The sequence below is a fragment of the Strigops habroptila genome, chromosome 1, assembly GCF_004027225.2.
Source record: "Strigops habroptila isolate Jane chromosome 1, bStrHab1.2.pri, whole genome shotgun sequence".
Classification (NCBI taxonomy): Eukaryota; Metazoa; Chordata; class Aves; order Psittaciformes; family Psittacidae; genus Strigops; species Strigops habroptila.
Window position 1 is genome coordinate 161,300 of NC_044277.2, and position 20,121 is coordinate 181,420.

The following is a 20,121-nucleotide window of genomic DNA, read 5'->3' on the forward strand; positions in this document are numbered from 1 at the left end:
AAAGGGGACTTTCATCTGTCCTTCCCAGCTCCACATGTTTTTCCATGTGCCAAGGAGTTATATTACTCTGCCAAATTCCTCAGCGTTCAGACTGCTCTCATTGGGATCCCATGTGCTGCCTGGTGCTACTGCTGCCTTAAACCCCCCAGAATCAGTTTTCTTCAGTCTACTCCCAGTCCTATTCCCAAACACCAGCTGCCCTTAGCCACTACTCCCAGTCCTGCACTCTCCCTGCTAGATACCTATTCCACAATAGAAACTCTTCAAAATTCCCCCCTTGCAGCTCCCTGCCCAAGTCTTCCACTATCCAAACGACTCTCAAGATGCCTGTGATGAGTCTCAAGACACACTACAATATAATATGTATAACAGAAAGGTGGGGAGTTAGTAATCAGTCACTGGTGAGTTCTGTGGGTGTTAACTCTGAAGAGAAATCCAGGCTGGGCTCTTCAATCCATGTACTCAAAGCTCCCTTAAGAAAGTAAAAGGAGCTATCCCAGTCCTTCCGGCAGAGAAGTCCAGGATGATTTAGAGCACAGGGGAAGAGTACGAGGCTGTGCTGTACTGCTTTTCCTAAGAAAACAACAATTCTTTGGCAAAGTGAGAACTGAGGCATGACTAGGAGGGTATGGCTTTGGAAATGGCCTTCTGCCTGCAGAACCTATGAAACCACCTGTATCCTGTCCTGGAGCAGCTCTGCTCTGGAGCCAGGCTGAGAGAGCTGGGCTGGGTCAGCCTGGAGAAGAGAAGGCTCCTTAAGGGGAGACCTTAGAGCAGCTCCAGTGCCTAAAGGGGCTACAAGAAACCTGGAGAGGGGCTTTGGACAAGGGCCTGTAGGGACAGGGCAAGGGGGAATGGCTTTAACCTGCCAGAGAAGAGACTGAGATGGGCTCTTAGGCAGAAGTTCTTCCCCGTGAGGGTGCTGAGGCGCTGGCACAGGGTGCCCAGAGAAGCTGTGGCTGCCCCATCCCTGGCAGTGTTCAAGGCCAGGTTGGACACAGGGGCTTGGAGCAACCTGCTCTAGTGGAAGGTGTCCCTGCCCATGGCAGGGGGTTGGAGCTGGATGAGCTTTAAGGTCCCTTCAACCCAAACCATTCCATAGTTACACGATTCTAACAAGGCCCCTCCTGCTCTCCCCATGCAGACCCAGGGGAACATACGCCACCTGCACTGCACATCGCAGGAATCATCACATCCTGAAAAGCTTTCCAGTAAAAACAGGCAACCACTGCTTCAAAAGAGTTGTGGTAAACAGGGGATTCCTGTGATGCTATGAGGCCACTGCTCTGAAGAGAACAGACACTCAACATCACTGGGCCAGCACAGCCCCACAGCTCCAACCTAGCACCAGATTTCACCAGAGACAGCAGAACTCACAGAGCTGCTCATGCCCCTCTTACAGAGAGCAGATACTCTGGAGGACAAATGCCACTGAAGATATGAGAGGACTCAGGATGTAACACTACATGATGGGTATCATCCTCAGCTGGGAACCCCATCAGCAGAAAAGGCAGAAAGGCAACTGCTGCCCAGAGCCACGGCTGCTGGAGGAGTGACAGCCGGACATTTGCTGGAAGGTACAGAAGTTGTGTGAATAGTCCACACCAGGGAAGTGTTCTCCTGGAAGATAATGGTTTGTTCCTGTTTTCATCATAACTGAGCACAAGACTGGAGCTGCAGCTAATGCTCAGCTCCAAACCCTGAATGATTACACACACTTCAGCACAGGTAATGTCCTTGAGAGCAGAGGACCATGTTCTCCAGCATGGATATACTTCTAGCTATGTCAGAACTCATCACTGTTGCAGGGGCTGACAGAGGACTAAAGCCACCAAGGCTTCATCCATGTCTAGCAAAGGCCCTGAGCTCTGTGAGCCCTGAGCCCAGACACTGCAGTCTGAAGACACTGCAAGCTCTAACTGGGGAATTGTATCAGCTTTTCCTATGAAGCTCCCTACAGATATAAATAGAGCTGCTAATGGGGGGTGGAAAGGTTTGACTTTTGACTCTTCTGAGATCCTTTGTTTCCTTCCAGCCACAGGTAGAGCAAATTAACACCACGTGGTAGGCTCTGTGCCTGCAGTTATGCCTCTCAGTCATGCCTCTGTACCAGTGGAGCATCACATGATGAGCAAATCCAAAATATTTAGGCTATCTGACAACCATCAAGGTCAGAGCTTGATTTGGGGAGGAGGGGGTAGCACTAGATGTGGGGAGAAATGCTGCACAAGTCCAAGTCTCTTGCCAAGACACCAATGTCAGACCTGGGCCAGAGCTCCACTGAAATTCTGTGCCAAAGCAAATACAACACAGCCCCCAGCCTAGGGATAGAGCAGACAGAAGCCAGCACTGACAAGGCTGTATCAGTGTTTACTCACGCCAGCTCTGTGGTAACACGTGCTCTTACCACAAGAGCTGGACCAGAAACCCACCACCAGCACCAGGATGCAGGAGCTTTCCCTCGGAGGCAGCATGCAGCTTGGGAAGAGGGTCAGGAGTCTCAGCAGACACTCCCGCAGGATGGGAGCAAGTGACACGTGAGGCAGAGAGACTCGAGGTTAGAGGCAGCAGCGAGATCCAAACCACCAGCGCAGACAGGAAGGGAAACTGGGGCTGGAGTTTCACAAAGAAGCAGAGGGAAGCACCGTGGGATGCTCTGCCAGCTCCACACCACCCCATGGAGCTCCCTCCGCTGCCCCTGCCACCTTGCTCCCCACAGGGAGATGGTCAGTTGTGCCCAAAGGGTTCCCAGCACACACGGCGTGCTGCCCAGAGCCCTCCCAGCTGTCCTATCAGCTATGGAGGGACACCAGGACACAGCTTCCAATGGTGAAGCACCCACATGGAGCGTGTGGGGAAAGGGGAGGCATTAACTGCACCCACCAGGCAGGGGCAGGACCACCAAGATGAACTGTTTCCCCAGAAGGCTCAGGAGCTGAAAAAAGGACCCTCAAAATCCAGCTGCAATGGCAGGAAAAGTATGTGAGGAAGGGCAGGGAGCTGAGTGAGACGCCTCCACTCACCGAGATGACCCGATCTCCTACATGCAGGATCCCGTCCCGATGGGCTGCGCCGCCCTCTGCGATCCGTGAGATAAAGATCCCCTGAAACACAGTCACAAGAGTCAGAGCAGCCCAAGCTGCCCCTCACCAGGACCTGGCTGTCCACAATCACTCCAGGACACCAGGAACATCCCAAGCCCCTTCCCCTCCCCTGTCCCAGCACTTCCCATCTGCTCCTCACTCCACACAAACCCTCTTCTGCTCCTGCAAAACCTCCGGCTGCGGCAAAGCCTCCATGTGGCCGAGAGCCTGGAATATATGTCAGGACAGCAGGAGGATTAAATGTCACTGGCAGGGATTGTGAGCCCCAGCCCCACCTCCTGCTGAACTTCTCTCCTTCCCTGACCTAAGAGCAGATTCCAGCTCTTGGATCACATGGCCATGCTGCGCTGCTGCTGTGCACCCAAGGGGTGAGGAAGACCCCGCACTGCTCCAGCAGTGCCAAGACTTGGGATCAAGCACCTTCCTTGCCATAGAGTCATTACTGACCGTGTCACCAGCGCGGTAGGGTGTGGAGCCTTTGCCGCCAGCAATGCTGAAGCCCAGGCCCTTCTCATTGCGCACAAGGCAGGTGGAGTATCTCTCGGTGGGAGCTGCTCCCTCAGGCCGCTCCGGAAAGCGGAGGCCACCCCTCCTCTCCCGAGGGCTGTAGTCATCCTCAGGGCGCAGCGCTGTGACAGTGATGGCGTTCTCTGGCTCCACCATCCTCTCCCGCAGGACGGTCATGGACACGGAGCTTCCCGATCCACGCAAAGCTTCCACTGCCACGTGATGCTCCGCACAGTGCAGGGACACGCCATTCACCTGGGGATGGGCACAACCTCACCTCCGCGGGGAGTTCTTGGAAGCACATCTCCCCGCAGAGCTGGGTCCAACACCTTGTTCCCACAGGGACACCCAGACCTTGTTCTATAGAGACACCCTGTCCTTGTTCCAAGACGGATACCCAGACCTTGTTGCAAGAGGGACACCAGACCTTGGTCCCACAGGGACGCCCAGACCTCACATGCTGCCCTCGAGGGAGTTTCCCTGCACTCACACAGCACAGGAGGCTCCCATGACATGAGGTGCCTGTCCCAACCCAGGGCAGGGCTTGCCCTGCCAAGCCCTGTAAAGGACCTTCCAGAGGAATTGTCCACCCATAGGGAGCTCCAACTTCCCAATCATCTGTATCACCCCTGCAGGAAACTAACTCAGCCCCAAAGAGAAGGACTTGGGGTGTTGGGTGAGGAGAAGCTCCCCATGACTCTGCTTCAGTGTGCGCTTGAGCCCAGAACCCCTGCCGTGTGCTGGGCTGCACCCCCAGATACAAGGGGAATGGCTTTAACCTGCCAGAGGGGAGATTAAGATGAGATCTTAGGCAGAAGTTCTTCTCTGTGAGGGTGCTGAGGCGCTTGCACAGGGTGCCCAGAGAAGCTGTGGGTGCCCCATCCCTGGCAGTGTTCAAGGCCAGGTTGGACACAGGGGCTTGGAGCAACCTGCTGTAGTGGAAGGTGTCCCTGCCTGTGGCAGGCGGTTGGAACTGGATCAACTTTAAGGTCCTTTCCCACACAAACCATTCTGGGATTCTCTGAAACTCCCAGATAACCACTCACCCAGAATTATCTCCCCTAACAAATCTCAGTACAACTTCCTGTTCACCTACAATAAGGACATCTATCTCCTCAGACCCTGACACCCAGGCCTGTCAGCCTTACTTGGTGCTGGAGGAGATCATGGAGCAGATCATCTGGAGTGTCATCACACGGCATATGTGCAGGACAAGCAGGTGATCAGGCCCAGCCAGCACACATTTATGAGAGACAGATCCTGCTTGACCAACCTGATCTTCTATGACAAGGTGACCCACTTAGTGGATGAGGCAAAGACTCTGCACGTTTTCTTTAGTAGACTTTAGTAAAGCCTTTGACACCTTTTCCCACAGCTTTCTCCTGAAGAAAACGGCTGCTCATGGCTTGAATGGGTAAACTCATTCACTGTTCACTGGGTAAAGAACTGGCTGGATGGCCAAGCCCAGAGAGTGATGGCGAATGGAGTTCAATCCAGTTGGCACCAGCCACAGGTAGTGTTCCCCCCGGCTCAGGACTGGGGCCAGTTCTGTTTAATCTCTTTATCAATGATCTGGATGAGGGAATCGGGGGCACCCTCAGTAAGTTTGCAGACAACATCAAGCTGGGCGGGAGTGTTGATCTGCTGGAGGGCAGGAGGCTCTGCTTCTGATCTGGACAGGCTGGACCCATGAACAGAAGCCAGTGGGATGAGATTCAGCAAGGCTTAGTGCTGGGTCCTGCACGTGGGCCACAACAACCCCATGCAACACTCCAGGCTTGGGGAAGAGTGGCTGGAAACTGCTCATGGAAAGGGACCTGGGGTGCTGATTGACAGAGCTGAACATGAGCAGCTTGTGCCCAGGCAGCCAAGAAGCCACCAGCATCCTGGCCTGTATGAGGACCAGTGTGGCAGCAGGGCCAGGGCAGTGACTGTCCCCCTGTATTGGGCACTGGTGGGGCCGCACCATGAATCCTGTGTTCAGTTCTGGGCCCCTCACTACAAGAGAGACATTGAGGTGCTGGAGCAGGGCCAGGGAAGAGCAATGGAGCTGGTGAAGGGCCTGGAGCACAAGTGTGATGAGGAATGGCTGAGGGACCTGGGAGGGTTTAGTCTGGAGAAGAGAAGGCTCAGGGAGACCTTATTGCTGTCTACAACTACCTGACAGGAAGATGGAGCAAGGAGGGGACTGGTCTCTGCTCCCAAGGAACAAGGATGGGACAAGAGGAAACGGCCTCAAGCTGTGCCACGCGAGGTTTACACTGGAAATTAGGAACAATTTCTTCACTGGGAGGGTTTATGAAGCACTGGAACAGGCTGCCCAGGCCAGTGGTGGAGTCACTGTCCCTGGAGGTATTTAAAAGACATGTAGATGTGGTGCTGAGGGACATGGTTTAGCGGTGGTCTTGGCAGTGTGAGGTTAACGGTTGGACTTGATGATCTCAAAGTTTTTTTCCAACCAGAACAATTCCATGATTCTATTATTTCCATCCTCTCCTTGCAAAACCGGTAACGTACTTGCAGGGAGGACACCAGGTTCTGCAGCTCTCAGGGAAGTGACACGATTCCCCCCACTCTTGCTTCCCTGATTTCAGAAAGAAGTCCTACCATGTCAGAAGACTGAGGAAATGCAAAGTGGGGCCCATGAAGCTCTTCTCAGCAGCTACCTCATTTTTTACTAACACACGCTCACATGGGAGACATTGGCTCTCAGCCTGAAACTCTATGTTCAAATACTATTTCCTCCACTTCATGGCACTTCGGGTTTCTTCCCATCATGGCCTCCATTACCGAGCAACACATCCTGCTCTCGGGTAAAGAGTTATTCCTTACAATTCCTAGCCAAGAGAACGGAACCCAGGCCTGATGTGCCTCAGCCACATCGGTTAGAAGAAATACCACCACTCTGAGTTGTGCTGTGAGGGTCCAGCCACCTGCAGAAGGCACAGGTGAATGGGCACCATGGGAAGTGAATCAGGAGTGGGAAAAAAAGAGACTTTTCCCAAAGCTGTTACTGAAAAGGGATCCACTTTATACAAAATAATCGGGTGCCATGAACTTAACTGTAGGGAGAGGGAATAACCATTCATCTCTCAAAATCTGCTCTTGCACAGCTCCTGATGTTTAATTTGGCCTCAAACTAGTGAGATGCCAAGAAATACAAAACCACACTTCTCCCTCCACTCATTAGAAGGACTTCCTTTTCCGCAGTAGCTATGTTCTTACCTCCAGAAGCTTGTCCCCAACACGAACCCCTGCACGAGCTGCAGGACCCTCCTCTGATACACGGGAAATAAAGATGCCCTGGAAAGAACAGTACCTGTTAGAAGTTGTGGAGCCCATCCCTCAACCTGCTAAGAGACCACTCCACCCCGCTCCACCTAAGACACCACTCCACTCCACTCCACCTAAGAGACCACTCCACCCTGGTCAGCTTAAGGGAAAGGGGAATCCCTCACCAATCCCGTACCCTGGGATGTGGGGACAGGACAACCACATCACCCCATTCAGGAGTTGGTTGAAAGGGGAAAGAAATCCCATTGCAGGGCTACCCTACATGTGATAAAGGGAAGAAGAAAATGATGACACTTTAATCCTTTTCCACTGGGATGAGAACATGACACAGTTGATGCCACCATGCGTGTGGATGATAACCCCATTCTCTTTGCCTTGTGAGTCCTGTATCTCAGGACACCCATAGGGAAAGAAGCAGCTTTCTCATTGCTTCTTTTGGTGGTCATGGGAGGAAGGTTCAAGTTGTGCTCCAGAGGCACGGGCTGGCTCAGCCCTTCCAGCTCTTGCTTCAGGGTGGACCGAGGGCTGCTCCCACCTGGCTTTGAAAGCCCGAACCAGCCATGGAGCTGACACCTATGGACACCCAACCTCCAGCCACAGAGAACTAGTGCCTGAAAGTGGGTGCCTCAGTGAGTCCAGGGTCTTACCTCATCGTCACCCTTATAGGGGGTGGAGCCCTTGCCCCCCGCGATGCTGATGCCCAGCCCCCCCGTCTGCCGCACGATCGTCAGTGTCAACTGGAAGCAGAAGGGACACAGGGTTCAGGTCAGACTGGGAGAACACGCAGAACATCTTGAAGAGTAAGGGACGACTTAAAGAACAAGCACAAGAGAATCAACTTCATGTGCATGCACACTTGTGTGAGCCATGGTGTCCATGCCTCAAAGGCACCCAACTCACAACACATTTCAACAGATTCTTCTTCAGCTGAGTCCATATCGCAAGACCAAGAGTCAGTTTGCCCTTTGAATGAACACTTTGAACAAGATGTCCACCACAAAGTAAACTGAGCAGTGGGATGGGGCTCGATAGAGAAACAGGGATGGTCACATCACAGCTCAGCTCTATCATACGGCTCTCTTTGGGGTGTGATTCCATACAACTGCTGGGAGATTGAGGGTCAGCCCAATGCAGTGTGCAGTAACAAGAACGGTGCCTCTTCCAGAATACCCTGGACAGACACTTAGCTTTGCTCTATCAATGGAAATCAATGCGTGATCCCAGAAAAGCCATCTGCTTTGTCCTGCTGGCTCCTTCCTCTTCTCCCCTCAACACAGGCAGGCTCAGGATTGTAGCTGTGCAGTCCAGAAATCTCTTCTCCTCCCTATCTCCCCCCTCAACAAACCAAATTATGCCCATTTCCAACAGCAAAACTTTTGGTCAAACTTGGAACTGAAATTGCTTACATTCAGGACACCAACTGTTCATGTTGCCCATTCATGAGACAAAGACAGGGAGCATGTGGTAGGATACAGGGAAAGGAATGGCATGGAGAGGACTCTCTCAGGGATCTGTCAGGGCCAAGGACCAAGGAGCTGGTGAGGAGAGTGACAGAAATGTACATAAGACTCCTGGAGAGAACCAAATTTGTTGCCCTCTTGCAATGACCAGAGCAGAGAGAGGCTGCTGCAGAGTTGTCTACTTTCAACGTCAGGTCACTTGGTCTGGGCTGGCCACAGGGTGGGCAGCACAAGCAGTAGGAGATTTGCTTTCCTTAACCTCCTTTCAAATCATTCTTCATTTTCTACAGTGACAGAAGCAACAGCTTGTGGGCTTCACGTTCTGCTAAGCTTAAACCAAACCCAAACCACTACAACAGTGAGTGCAGAACTACAGTGAGGTTCTCTGCCATTTCCTTTGCTGCCCAGTCAATGTGCAGCAGAAAGTTGCTGGGATCTTTGCAAGGAAATCCCGGATTCTAGACAGACCACGAGTACATCCTCCCTGGTGCAAGACCAAGAGACTGAGTAAAATCCAAGCATTGAAAGACAAGGATAATTCAGGTGAGACAGAGAAATGGGGTAGCCATAAGATAGGACTGTGTATCACTGACAGCACATGTTAATCGAGTTATAGATTAGACTAATGCTTCCAATGCCCCATCCCTGGCAGTGTTCAAGGCCAGGTTGGACGGGGCTTGGAACAACCTGCTCTAGTGGAAGGTGTCCCTGCCTGTGGGAGGGGGTTGGAACTGGATGAGCTTTAAGGTCCCTTCCAACCCAAACCAGTCTGGGATTCTGGGATTCTTGTGGGAAGAAGTCTATTAGAATCTAATTACAAATACCACTTTTATCCTTACAGTCTCACTGGATCCTAGTAACACTCTGAAGACTTATGTCCTTATTCAACACGAGAACTTTTAAAAATGATGGAAAACTAGGTTTCCAGACAAAGACTGGAGGGTGTTCTAATAACAGGATCCAAGTATTTCCAAGTAGGGTAGCTGATGGATTTGCTCAGTGCCTGACTTAATAGGACAGGATTGCTAGTTTTGACAGTGAATATATAATGTCATTGGTTACAGAAAGTCACTTCTGGTTGCACACTAAGTTGACTGTGCAAACTAACTGCAAGATAAACAACAAACCCCATGGATTTCCCAAATTCATGGAAACCAGACCAAAGATATGGGGAAATTTGCCAGAAAAATGGCTGAGGGTTAAGAACCTCCCATCTATCAACATACACTGAAAATTCAAAACACCCAGGAGGAACCAGACCCCAATTCAACTTAAAGACCATGCAAGAACAGCAAATGGGCTTGAATTGGACACAAATACATTTAGCCTGGAAAGAACATTTTAAACTCCCAAAGCAAAGTAATTCTCCCATAAAACCAGGTAAGAACCTGAACTGGTAAATGTGTGTTTGAAGTCTGAAAAGAATCGTGGATGTGAATATGGACCTGAGCAAGAAGGAACTGGATCCAGCAGCCTGTAATGGTCTTGCAGGTTTATATCCAGTATTCCGCATTTCAACCCAGATGCTGCTTTTTGTACTAACCCTTGGCTTCTACAATGTGCAGCCGATGCTCTGGAACCACAGCAAGCACCACACTGCTGGCAAGGACAGCAGAGCTCCCACCCCATCCCTGCAGCACCTCTGGCCAGTGGCTTTCCTGAGTATTTTTCTCTTCTTGCATTCTTTTCTCTAGGAGCACGGGCTCCACCTGCCACCAGCAGCAGCTCGGCTCAGACATCACTCATCCGTGATACTCCCACGTAACAATACACTGCTCAACTGATTCTGGCTCCTTCTTTTGCAGCGAGGGCAAAACCTGCATTAAGCAGGCAACATTTCTTCCTAGTGCCTCCAGGCAGAGCAGCGTCCATGCCCTCCATAGGAAAGTGCTACTGGGGAAAGAGAAAAGCTGCCACTCATCAACCTGAACTGCCACTGGAGACTAAGGGGGACCCATTTATCACTGATGGCATCAAAGCACAAGTCAGGAAGCAGTCATATCTCCCTCCCCTTTCCTCCATCCCCCTGAGTCCCACCTCTATTTCTCCAGGGAACATACTCCAACAAGGACTGATTCCACCTCAACCTATTTTTCATACATTTTTTAATACAGCCATCTTTTAACAGAGTCACTTGATCCTGTGAGACTTTCCAACTTGCAGTAAGTGTTCCACTAAATAAAGGGTGGCTACAAAGAGGATGGAGACTCCCTTTTCATGAGGAGTCACAAGGAAAAGACAAGGGGTGAAGGGCACAAGTTATTCCTGAGGAGATTCTGGTTGGACACAATGGGAAATTTTTTCCCAGTGAGAACAAACAGTGATTGGAATAATCCCACCAGGGAAGCGGTGACTCCCAACATTAGACACTGTTACGATATGGCTGGACAGGGTCCTAGGATATGTTGCCTAGGCCATGCTTTGCCTAGAAAGGCTGGACCAGATGATCCTTGAGGTCCCTTCCAACCTGGGATTCTATGATTCCATGAAGTGTACACCATTCTGGAGCCACTAGAAATGCTGCACACATGGACAGGTTACTCGTCAGTAGCAGCCAGGGATATCTGAGCATTGCCCAACAGACTTGAATCTACTCAGTGCTGTGCCTCGCAACTGCCTGCTGAGGGGTTTTGCAGCTTGGTCGTGGCAGGGACACAGCAGATATAGAGGCAGTGAAGAGACATTCACAGGATCCAACTGCCAAAGCAAGGAGCTCTTGTACTTCAGAACCTGCTGGAAGACCAAATTGTTCCTCCAGACATACCCAGGGGGGTGGGGGTTTAAGGGCTTTATTTCCAGAAGGCAGCAAGTTTCTGCAAGCACAGGCAATGTTTTGTAACTTGTGATACATCTGGATACGTGTGATGTCTAATCCCTGGATCTACATCACTTGAAACTTTAAATGAGACTGAGATGATACAGAAAATGCAAACGTGATAAATCCTTCTGGTTCTGATCCTAGGGCTGGATGGAGCAGCTCTGCTTTGGAGCCAGGCTGGGAGAGCTGGGCTTGTTCAGCCTGGAGAAGAGAAGGCTCTGGGGAAACCTTAGAGCAGCTCCCAATGCCTAAAGGGGCTACAAGAAACCTGGAGAGGGGCTTTGGACAAGGGATGGAGGGATGGGATGAGGAGTAACAGCTTCCAACTGGAAAAGGGAAGAGTTAGATGAGATCTTGGGAGAAGTTCTTCCCTGTGAGGGTGGTGAGGCGCTGGCACAGCTTGAACACTTAGTCTAACACATCATGCTGTTAGACTAAGAGATCACACAGGGTGATGGCTGTAGCCATCAGCTCATTCCTACCACCAGTTCCAGAACAGCAATAGAGAACGTGCCTCTTACCCAGCACTCAGAAACAGCACTTGTGCCAAACAGCTGAATCTCATGAGATCTGGGTCCCTCAGAATGCAAACTCAGGGTGATTCCTTCCTCTGACAAGAGTTCCAACCTGGCTGATGAAGTAAAACCAAGGATTTAATATGAGAATATTGTAACCCATGAAACTTGTCCTCACAGGACATGACACGATGCTGGGTTTAGGTGTGAATGATAAAAGCTAAGAACTAGCAGAGGTCCAGTTCCAGTCATGGGAGACAAATCAGGGAGCTGGGTTCAGCCTCAGCTTACTCCAAATCAGTGACAGCAAAACTCTTATCAGTTCCATATGAGGGGAGGCAGGAGCCTTCAAACATGGGAGGGGAAGGAATTTCATCTTTTCATGCCATTAATAACCTTCCAGGAAATGATTATTCCATGTCTGTAACAACAAAGGAATTCAGGATACTCAGTGGAATTTCAGCAGCAGGCTTAAAAAAATGCTTTTTAATATAAAGCACAATAAATTTCCTAATTTATTACCACTAAATACCATGAAACTGAAATGTATAAAAGGGATTGGAGAGATCACACAGTTTCATAGACAGCAGCTCCACTGTGCCCAGTACAACAGTCCAGAAACCCCAAACTACAGATTGCAAGGAGCTGGGAAACACCAGTGAGAGGGTCACCAAGTTCTGCTCAAGTCTGTGCTTCCTCATCCCTGGAGGAATCCCCTTACACCCACCACTGGAGATGTCTTCATATAGACACCACATTCCCCTTTCCTGGAACACCTCAACAGAAGAGGGTTCTTACACAGCTCAGAGCCCCGAGCCCCAGGAGCCGAGGGGCCAGGGAACTGACTCACCAGGAAAGATGAGAAGAGCTAAATCCATCCTGCTTCCATCAGCAGCAGCTCATGAGGACAAAGGATGGGCTGGAAATGCCACTGATGGGATGGAAGGTGGAAGATCACTGCGGGAGCTTGTGGGCAGCTAAAACCAACCACGGAAAAAGATTCTGCCCTGGCAGAGGTGCAGCTGGTGGGGCAGGAGCAGGACATCTCATTTATTCACTAAACTCCCCTGTACCCAGTTTAGTACTAACCAGACAGTGGCAAGTAAAGAACAGTTTGCAAGTGTCAGTGACTGACAGCAGACTGAGAGCAGATGGGCCAGGCAACCTCAATGCTACCTGCTCTGGTGTCCTCCTGCAGATCCCCTTCCCCAAGGAAATTCCAACACTTCATTCAGTGAGGACGAAGGAAGGATGTATTTTTTAAACATTAAGTATGAAGACTTTTGAACCATAAATAAAAAACAGGTTCGTACAGATAGGATTAATCTTGGTGTGAATATACAGAGATATGAACATGTAGCTATCATCAGAGAAGAGAGGGCTCCAGGGAGCCCTTAGAGCAGCTCCCAGTGCCTAAAGGGGCTACAAGAAACCTGGAGAGGGGCTTTGGACAGGGGCCTGTAGGGACAGGACAAGGGGGAATGGCTTTAACCTGCCAGAGGGGAGATTGAGATGAGATCTTAGGCAGAAGTTCTTCCCTGTGAGGGTGCTGAGGCGCTGGCAGAGGTTAGCCAGAGAAGCTGTGGCTGCCCCATCCCTAGTAGTGTTCAAGGCCAGGTTGGACGGGGCTTGGAGCAACCTGCTCTAGTGGAAGGTGTCCCTGCCCATGGCAGGGGGTTAGAACTGGAGGAGCTTTAAGGTCCCTTCCAACCCAAACCAACCTGTGATTCTATGATCATCTAGATACGAATCCTGTATCATGATATATACAGATATTTATATCTATATATGTGTGTGTCTGTAGAGATATGATTTAATCTCAATATAAGGAAAAAGTGTTTACACTGAGAAAATTCATTCACTGGAACAAACTCCCCAGTGACATGATGGAGTCCTCATCAATGGGGGTTCAAGATGGGATTGGTCTGGGCACTAGATCATCTCACTTAGGTTTCCTTTCACATAAAAGGATGGATCTTCCAAGGTCCCTTCCAACCTGGGCTGGTTTATGATTCTGTGAGTAGTTCGTTCATCAATGAATTCCAGAAACAAGGATTGAAGAAGCTAGTCTTTCTTCTCATCATGACAGGCACCCAGGTTTTCCACAGGCATGGAAATGCCAACAGCGAAAGAAGAGATCCTGAAAGCAACTGGGCTGGCTACCCTATGGAATGCAACAGGACAGAGTCCTTCTGGAAATGAAAATATTCAACTTCTTAGATAAAGAGAAACCAAATGAGTCCTGGATGTAGCTACTGAGCCTTGAACCATTCCCAGAACTGGAAACAGGACAAAAGCCTACACATGGAAGTCCTGTGGATTCAGCTGAAAGGGGCAACACTGAAACATGTGTTTCTTCCTCTCTTCAACAGTGAGGAATTCTTATTCCTATTCTCATCGATTCTTTTTGTGTGGTAAAATCACTGACATAGTAATTCATTTTGCACCATTCTGACTACAGAATAGTTCTGAACTAAGACTCAACTCTGCTCAAAGGGCAGGCAGTGTTTGTCCAAGGTGACAGGGAGATAAATGGGAATTCCTGCAACAAACCTGACAACACTCATTTTAAAGCACACAGACAGAGACACCTTTAAGTACACCAACAATCTGGAGAACCAAACTCACTGAGGCCCTTGATGTTGAATGGAGGAACAAAAACTAGGTGGCTCAAGAGAATTCCCATCCATGAATAGAAAGTACCACATATGAAGTGGAAGAAAAACTACGGAATTCAGTGAACTAAAGTCTGAATAAACTCTGTCATGTTATCCACTGTCAATAAACCTGTATTCAAGCAGCACAGCTGAATGGAAAGGCAGTGAGAAAGACAGGGAATGGAAATCTTCCTTACAACAGAACACTGGAAGCATTTGGTTTCTTTCCTCTAGCAAGATGAAGGCTAGAAGGACTGTGACTGATGTCCATGAAAATGAACCCAGGAAAAACAGACAAAGGGTCAGACAGCAGGAAAGAGATTTTTCAAGATAAAATGTAATGAAAACAATGAATTAACAAAGGCAAGTTCAGCCTGAAAGCAAGTGGGATAGAAAGCTGGAGAAGTCTTTGTGTTTTCCCAGTAGGAGGAAGCTGAGCATGTGCACACACATCAGTAACAGGAGAAACAATCTATGCTCAGTAGAGTTTGACTGACTAATGAGATCCTGTGGCTGCTGCTAGTGGTGGCAGGAGGCTTGACTTTGGGATTTCTTCCAAACAACCCTTGTTGTCTTTGCTGTACCTTCAGCCCATTGCTCCCGAATTAGCACATCTTCCAGAAATGGGAACCATCTGATCCCAGCCTCGCCTCGTTTCAGGCCCAGCTCCAAGCTGGGGATTGTCTTCCAGCACAAGGTCTCCAAACCGTTCTAGGAGTTTATCTATCTCCTCTATGCGCATAGCCAGAAAATGCTGGTGAGTTTGCAAACTGGGACCAACTGAGCTTGGAAACTGGGTTCCAAACTGGGCAGTTGGAATGAGACAACCTTTAAGGTCCCTTCCAACTCAAACCATTCTATGAACAGTTTTTCAAGGCAAAGGCTCAAGCCCCATTAATTTCTGCAGGGGTTATTTTAATGCCTATTTATTTTGCTGCTTAGGACAAGGATTCTACAAGACCCTTACCTGTTATATACTTTGCCCATTGCTATTTCAAAAGCAAAGATCAGAGTCACAGTGGAGGTTTGTGTTTAAACACGGCATCTTCTCTCTCTGTTTAGAACACTCCTCTACAGCTTTCTGCTCTATTTGAAAGAGCAAAGCAGGGGATTGTGCCCCACTTTTAGAGCAGCGAAAGGAAACTCTGCAGATAGCTCTTCATTTGTATGAGAAACCATTCCACAGTTTGCCACTTGGTCCTTAAAGCTCCAGATGAGATAAAACTTGCAGCTGCCCCAGAGTGATAGATGCTGATGAATAAGCAGCAACCACACAAGTAGCTCTGTCATGTTGTAGGTGAATCATATTCAAACTGTGCCTTAACAGCCCTGACTGTGAAGTCTGACATCTGCAAGAAGAGATTATAAACCCCACCTCCAAAGTTGGAAGATCACAACATCAGACAGAATAATACTAAGGGCCCTTCAAGCCAGTAGGAAAAGGGCACAAAACCATTCCTATAGCCGTAAGCTAAAAGCCAGATAAATTTAAACAGAAAATATGGCTTAGTTTTCCTTGCTCAATGGGAACTTTATTAATTTAAAAAAATAAATGAGAGCAAGGAGAGTGTTTTACCCTTCCTTGACCTTGCGAGGACTCTGCTCTGCCAGAAGGTATATTCCAGTCAAGCCAGCTGAGCAGATACAGGTGACGGGAGCTTGAGAGAGGCTTATTGACCTTTCCAGGATTTAAAACCTACAGGTCACATTGTGGGAAAATCAAATTCACTTCATAAGACTTCTGAGCCTGACAATGTCCTGAAGAGCTTGTGCTCTCACCCAGTATGCAATACAACCATGCTGCTCCAGCATTACTGCTATGACAGGACTGCTTGTGGTGGCAGGGCATCCCCAACCTTCCAAAGCTGAGGCCCTTGCAAGGAGGGGAAGGGACTTCGAAAATCTACGGCCAGCCTGGCTTTCCTCTAGGGAGGAAAAGCAGCAGCACGTCCGTTCTGGACAGCCTTGTGCTGCTGGGAGAAAGCATTGCAGGAGAAGAAAAACCCGTAAAGCTCCTTGGTGAGCACAAGCTTTGCCGGGGCAGAGCCCTTCAAGACTCCTGTTTTCAGCTACTCTGCAGGTTAACCTGGGCAAACACAGCCATTGCTGCAGACAAAGGAGCATCCATCACTCAAACAGAACTCAGGACCTTCTTTCCACACTCATCTTCCAGCTGCAGAGCAGCTCGTTCTGGACTATTTCTTCAAAACTTGTCTGAAAACAGGCAGACTTGAGGTGCAGCCTCGTGCCTTCAAGGAGCAACTTCTCTGCTCCTCCGAAAGCCTCCCTACAGCCCAGACCTAGCCCAAACACAGCCCAGAAATGGCCTTTTCTGCAGCACAGACGGAGACTGAGACAAATCCCTAGGGCCAGTCAGCAGTGAAGTCCACATACCTGCTATCAGATATCTAGATCATGTAAAGCATCATGTGCTTTAACAAAATCATTTCTCCCACTGTGGTTGAGTCTCGCTAGCACCAGCAGCTACCGGAGTTCTGGAAGCACCAGTGGCATCCACAGCACCAGGCTCCCTACATCCCGATGCTGGGGTGCTGACACAAGTTGGGCAGACATCTCCAGTGCTACTCTGCAGGGTTCATAGTCTTTGGTTTAGGATGATGGTTTAGGCTTAGAGAACACACCACCAGTAGTTCCTTCTCTCTAACAGCTGTATAAAATTACACAAGGAATGGACAGCAGCATCACGGACTTAAACTGCTGCTCAAGGGGTACCAGGCTCTCCTCTCTGCAATGGTCTTGCTCAGTTTCATCAGCCCATTGGTTCTCTTTCAATCCCATGAAATCATCCCTGGAAGCAGCAGGTAGATGCTGTTTCTGGGATCAGTCACTTCCCAAGCTAATTCTCTACTCGGATGCTGAGTAGTCTTTAAGGCCCTGAATATTTCCCCTGTTGTCCTCCACCCATCCACTGACAGGGACATGCTTTTCACAACCAACATGCCAAGAAAGACAACAAGGGCACCTCTCTGACCATGAGTGAGGTGTCCCAACCACACAGTGCACCCCTGGCCAGAGTCCCACAGTTTGCTTTCACTGATGGTTCTGGAGAATTAGTCTTCCACATGAGCTGCAGTCCTGGCAGATACCACCATGATCCCACTAAAATCAGACAATCCCAGACTGGTTCATGTTGGAAGGGACCTTAAAGCTCCTCCAGTTCCAACCCCCTGCCATGGGCAGGGACACCTTCCACTAGAGCAGGTTGTTCCAAGCCCCGTCCAACCTGGCCTTGAACACTGTCAGGGATGGGGCAGCCACAGCTTCTCTGGGCACCCTGTGTCTCACCACCCTCACAGGGAAGAACTTCTGCCTAACAGCTCATCTCAATCTCCTCTCTGGCAGGTTAAATCCATTCCCCCTTGCCCTGTCCCTACAGGCCCTTGTCCAAAGCCCCTCTCCAGGTTTCCTGGAGCCCCTTTAGGCACTGGGAGCTGCTCTAAGGTCTCCCCTTAAGGAGCCTTCTCTTCTCCAGGCTGCCCCAGCCCAGCTCTCTCAGCCTGGCTCCAGAGCAGAGCTGCTCCAGCCCTCGCAGTAGCTCCGTGGCCTCCTCTGGCGTCGCTCCAGCAGCTCCACAACCCTCCTGTGTTGGGGTGACAGAATGTCACTGACTGGATCCATGCACTGAGCTGAGCTCTGGGGCGACTTCAGCCACCACCACCATGTTGGGGGTCTCTACCATGCCTGTCCCTGGGAGCTGCTCCTTACAGCAAGGAACAGACCTACACAAAGGAGACTGCACTGGAGGGATCCCAGAGCAAAGCTGGGGCCTCTCGCAGCCACCCAGAGAAGTTCCAGCACTTCCACCAGATGCAGTCAAAGAACGTGCAGGGGCAAGGCAGGGCCATGGAGGCTGTTTCCTGGTACAAGACTGAGTTTCCTGGACCCAGCACCTCAAGGAGCAAGAAAACAGCAACTGGAACATGACATCTGACAGCTGGGAAGAAGGATCAAGAGTGGTGATTTCCCAGACGTGGGATAAGGAAGCATCTGCCTACACTCAGTGTTACCTCTGAGTGACAGAAGAACAACACACAAGAGAAACTACAAGTATCAATATGTTTTTCAGTGATCTAGAGCCAAGATGGACAAACCCTCAGGACACACTGACACTGGAGCACACCTCAGCCAGCTCGTGTTCACCTGGAGGGGAGGGGATTTATCATCTCCCTCCTGGAAAGCCTTGCTCCAAAACTGAAAGTCTCCATCTTATACCTAAGGGAGTAGCCAAGAGCCAGGTTCACAGAGACAACCAGCCAGCGCTCATGTAAGACATGGGTCTGGTGCCACCAGCTCTGGAGCCCACCAGAGCTCTTTGGAACGCTGCCTGCAGAAAGCCTGGCCCAAATGATCAGGCAAACCCACTTGGAAACAACCTCAGGGAGTTGATCACAGTCAGAGGATGAGCTGAGACACAGGACTCGACGTTGGCACAGATCACCATGTGCCAGGAGCTTTACGGACCCTCAGTGCCACCTGCCCCTTTCTGACATCCCAAAGTGCTGCATGTGAGGACTTGACAGGATTCTACAGCGGAATCTGCACGAGGTGCACAATCCTTAGCTCCAGCCCACCTTCCTCATGCCATGGCAGTGTCCTGAGTCAGATCCTCCTCCTTCTCCCAAAGGAACACACACAGCACTTGGCAGACTCCTAAGGCCTCTCAGCTTCAGGGTTACCCACCACCCCCAGAAGTATCTGTTTATTCTCTTCCACCTTTCTCTCCTCAGTGCACAGCAAGTAGGGACTGAACCCTGTTTGTTTTTACACGTCTTCCCTCTCGCTCCTGATCTGCAGCAGCCATTCTCACCTCAGGTATGGAAAAGTAGGGAAAAGAGGTGAAAGCAGGGGAGGAAACAATCATTTGTGTTTGTGATCAGCCAGGTCCAGAAGCCACTTGACCCAGAGAGATCAGAGTCCCCCTACAACAACGGGTAAGCCTGGGAAGCAAATCAAGCAGATGGGGTGATTTCTGGCAGAGAGAACAGTGGGAGTGGTACAGACCTCTTCCTCCTCAATGCGAGCAGGTTCAATCAGCAGATTATTGGCTTGATCAAACGACACCCCCTGTTAGGACAGGAACCAGCAAAGAGGCATGCGGATTAGTGGAGCATAAACCAAACCCTCCACCACGACCACCACCACCCAACAGACACACACCACGCAGCACCAGAGCACCCCACTCACACCACTCCTGTCCCAGCAAGTGCCAGCAGGGGCTGCCAGGCTCGCAGGGTGCCACCTTCTGAGGCTGTGGCCATCACCTCACAAGCTGATCTTAACCCATAGACCAAGTCATTCAGTGAAGGAGGAAGGATAAAACATGGGAGAAAGCACAGAGGGACCTCTGGTGCCATCCAGCTGCTGCACAGGAATGAAGCAACCCCAAATGAAACTGCACAGTCCCTCCTGCAAACGGAAGAGCCTTGCTGGTGGAACAGTGCATCCTGCCAGTGTTCCCAAATCACAAACCTCGGAGCTTCTCTGGAAAAGCCATTGTCTTTGCAAAAAACCTCTCTGGTTTAAGGATTCAGCCTCCTGCACACCCTGTCCTACCTCCTCCTTCTATGCATGCAGCACCTCTTCAAACCCCATTGCACAGGGACACTGCTCCCCACATTCCTACTCCTGGAGGATGGCTCAAGAGGCAAGCTAATAAATCCTTCATGAATCAGGCAGAGACCCAGCCCCACGAGGAGAACTGTGGTTTCCAGGCAGAAGGCTTGGCTGATAACAAAGGTAACTCTG

The 20,121-nt window shown here is 50.1% G+C and overlaps 1 protein-coding gene across 17 annotated transcripts in view; it reads right to left on the bottom strand.

Moving 5' to 3' along the window:
- Positions 1 to 20,121, bottom strand: part of SCRIB (scribble planar cell polarity protein) — a 101,305-nt gene that overhangs the window by 50,892 nt on the left and 30,292 nt on the right. For 15 of the 17 annotated variants that reach the window (XM_030476711.1, XM_030476659.1, XM_030476651.1 and 12 more), the window contains exons 16-20: positions 19,378 to 19,440; positions 7,553 to 7,642; positions 6,837 to 6,914; positions 3,552 to 3,866; positions 3,024 to 3,104 (exon numbers count right to left, since the gene is read on the bottom strand). In XM_030476711.1, coding sequence (XP_030332571.1) covers positions 3,024 to 3,104; positions 3,552 to 3,866; positions 6,837 to 6,914; positions 7,553 to 7,642; positions 19,378 to 19,440 — 627 coding nt within the window. Of the gene's footprint in view, positions 1 to 1,085; positions 2,936 to 3,023; positions 3,105 to 3,551; positions 3,867 to 6,836; positions 6,915 to 7,552; positions 7,643 to 19,377; positions 19,441 to 20,121 lie in introns of those variants that run through there. The other 2 variants (XM_030476720.1, XM_030476632.1) reach the window with 2 other exon arrangements.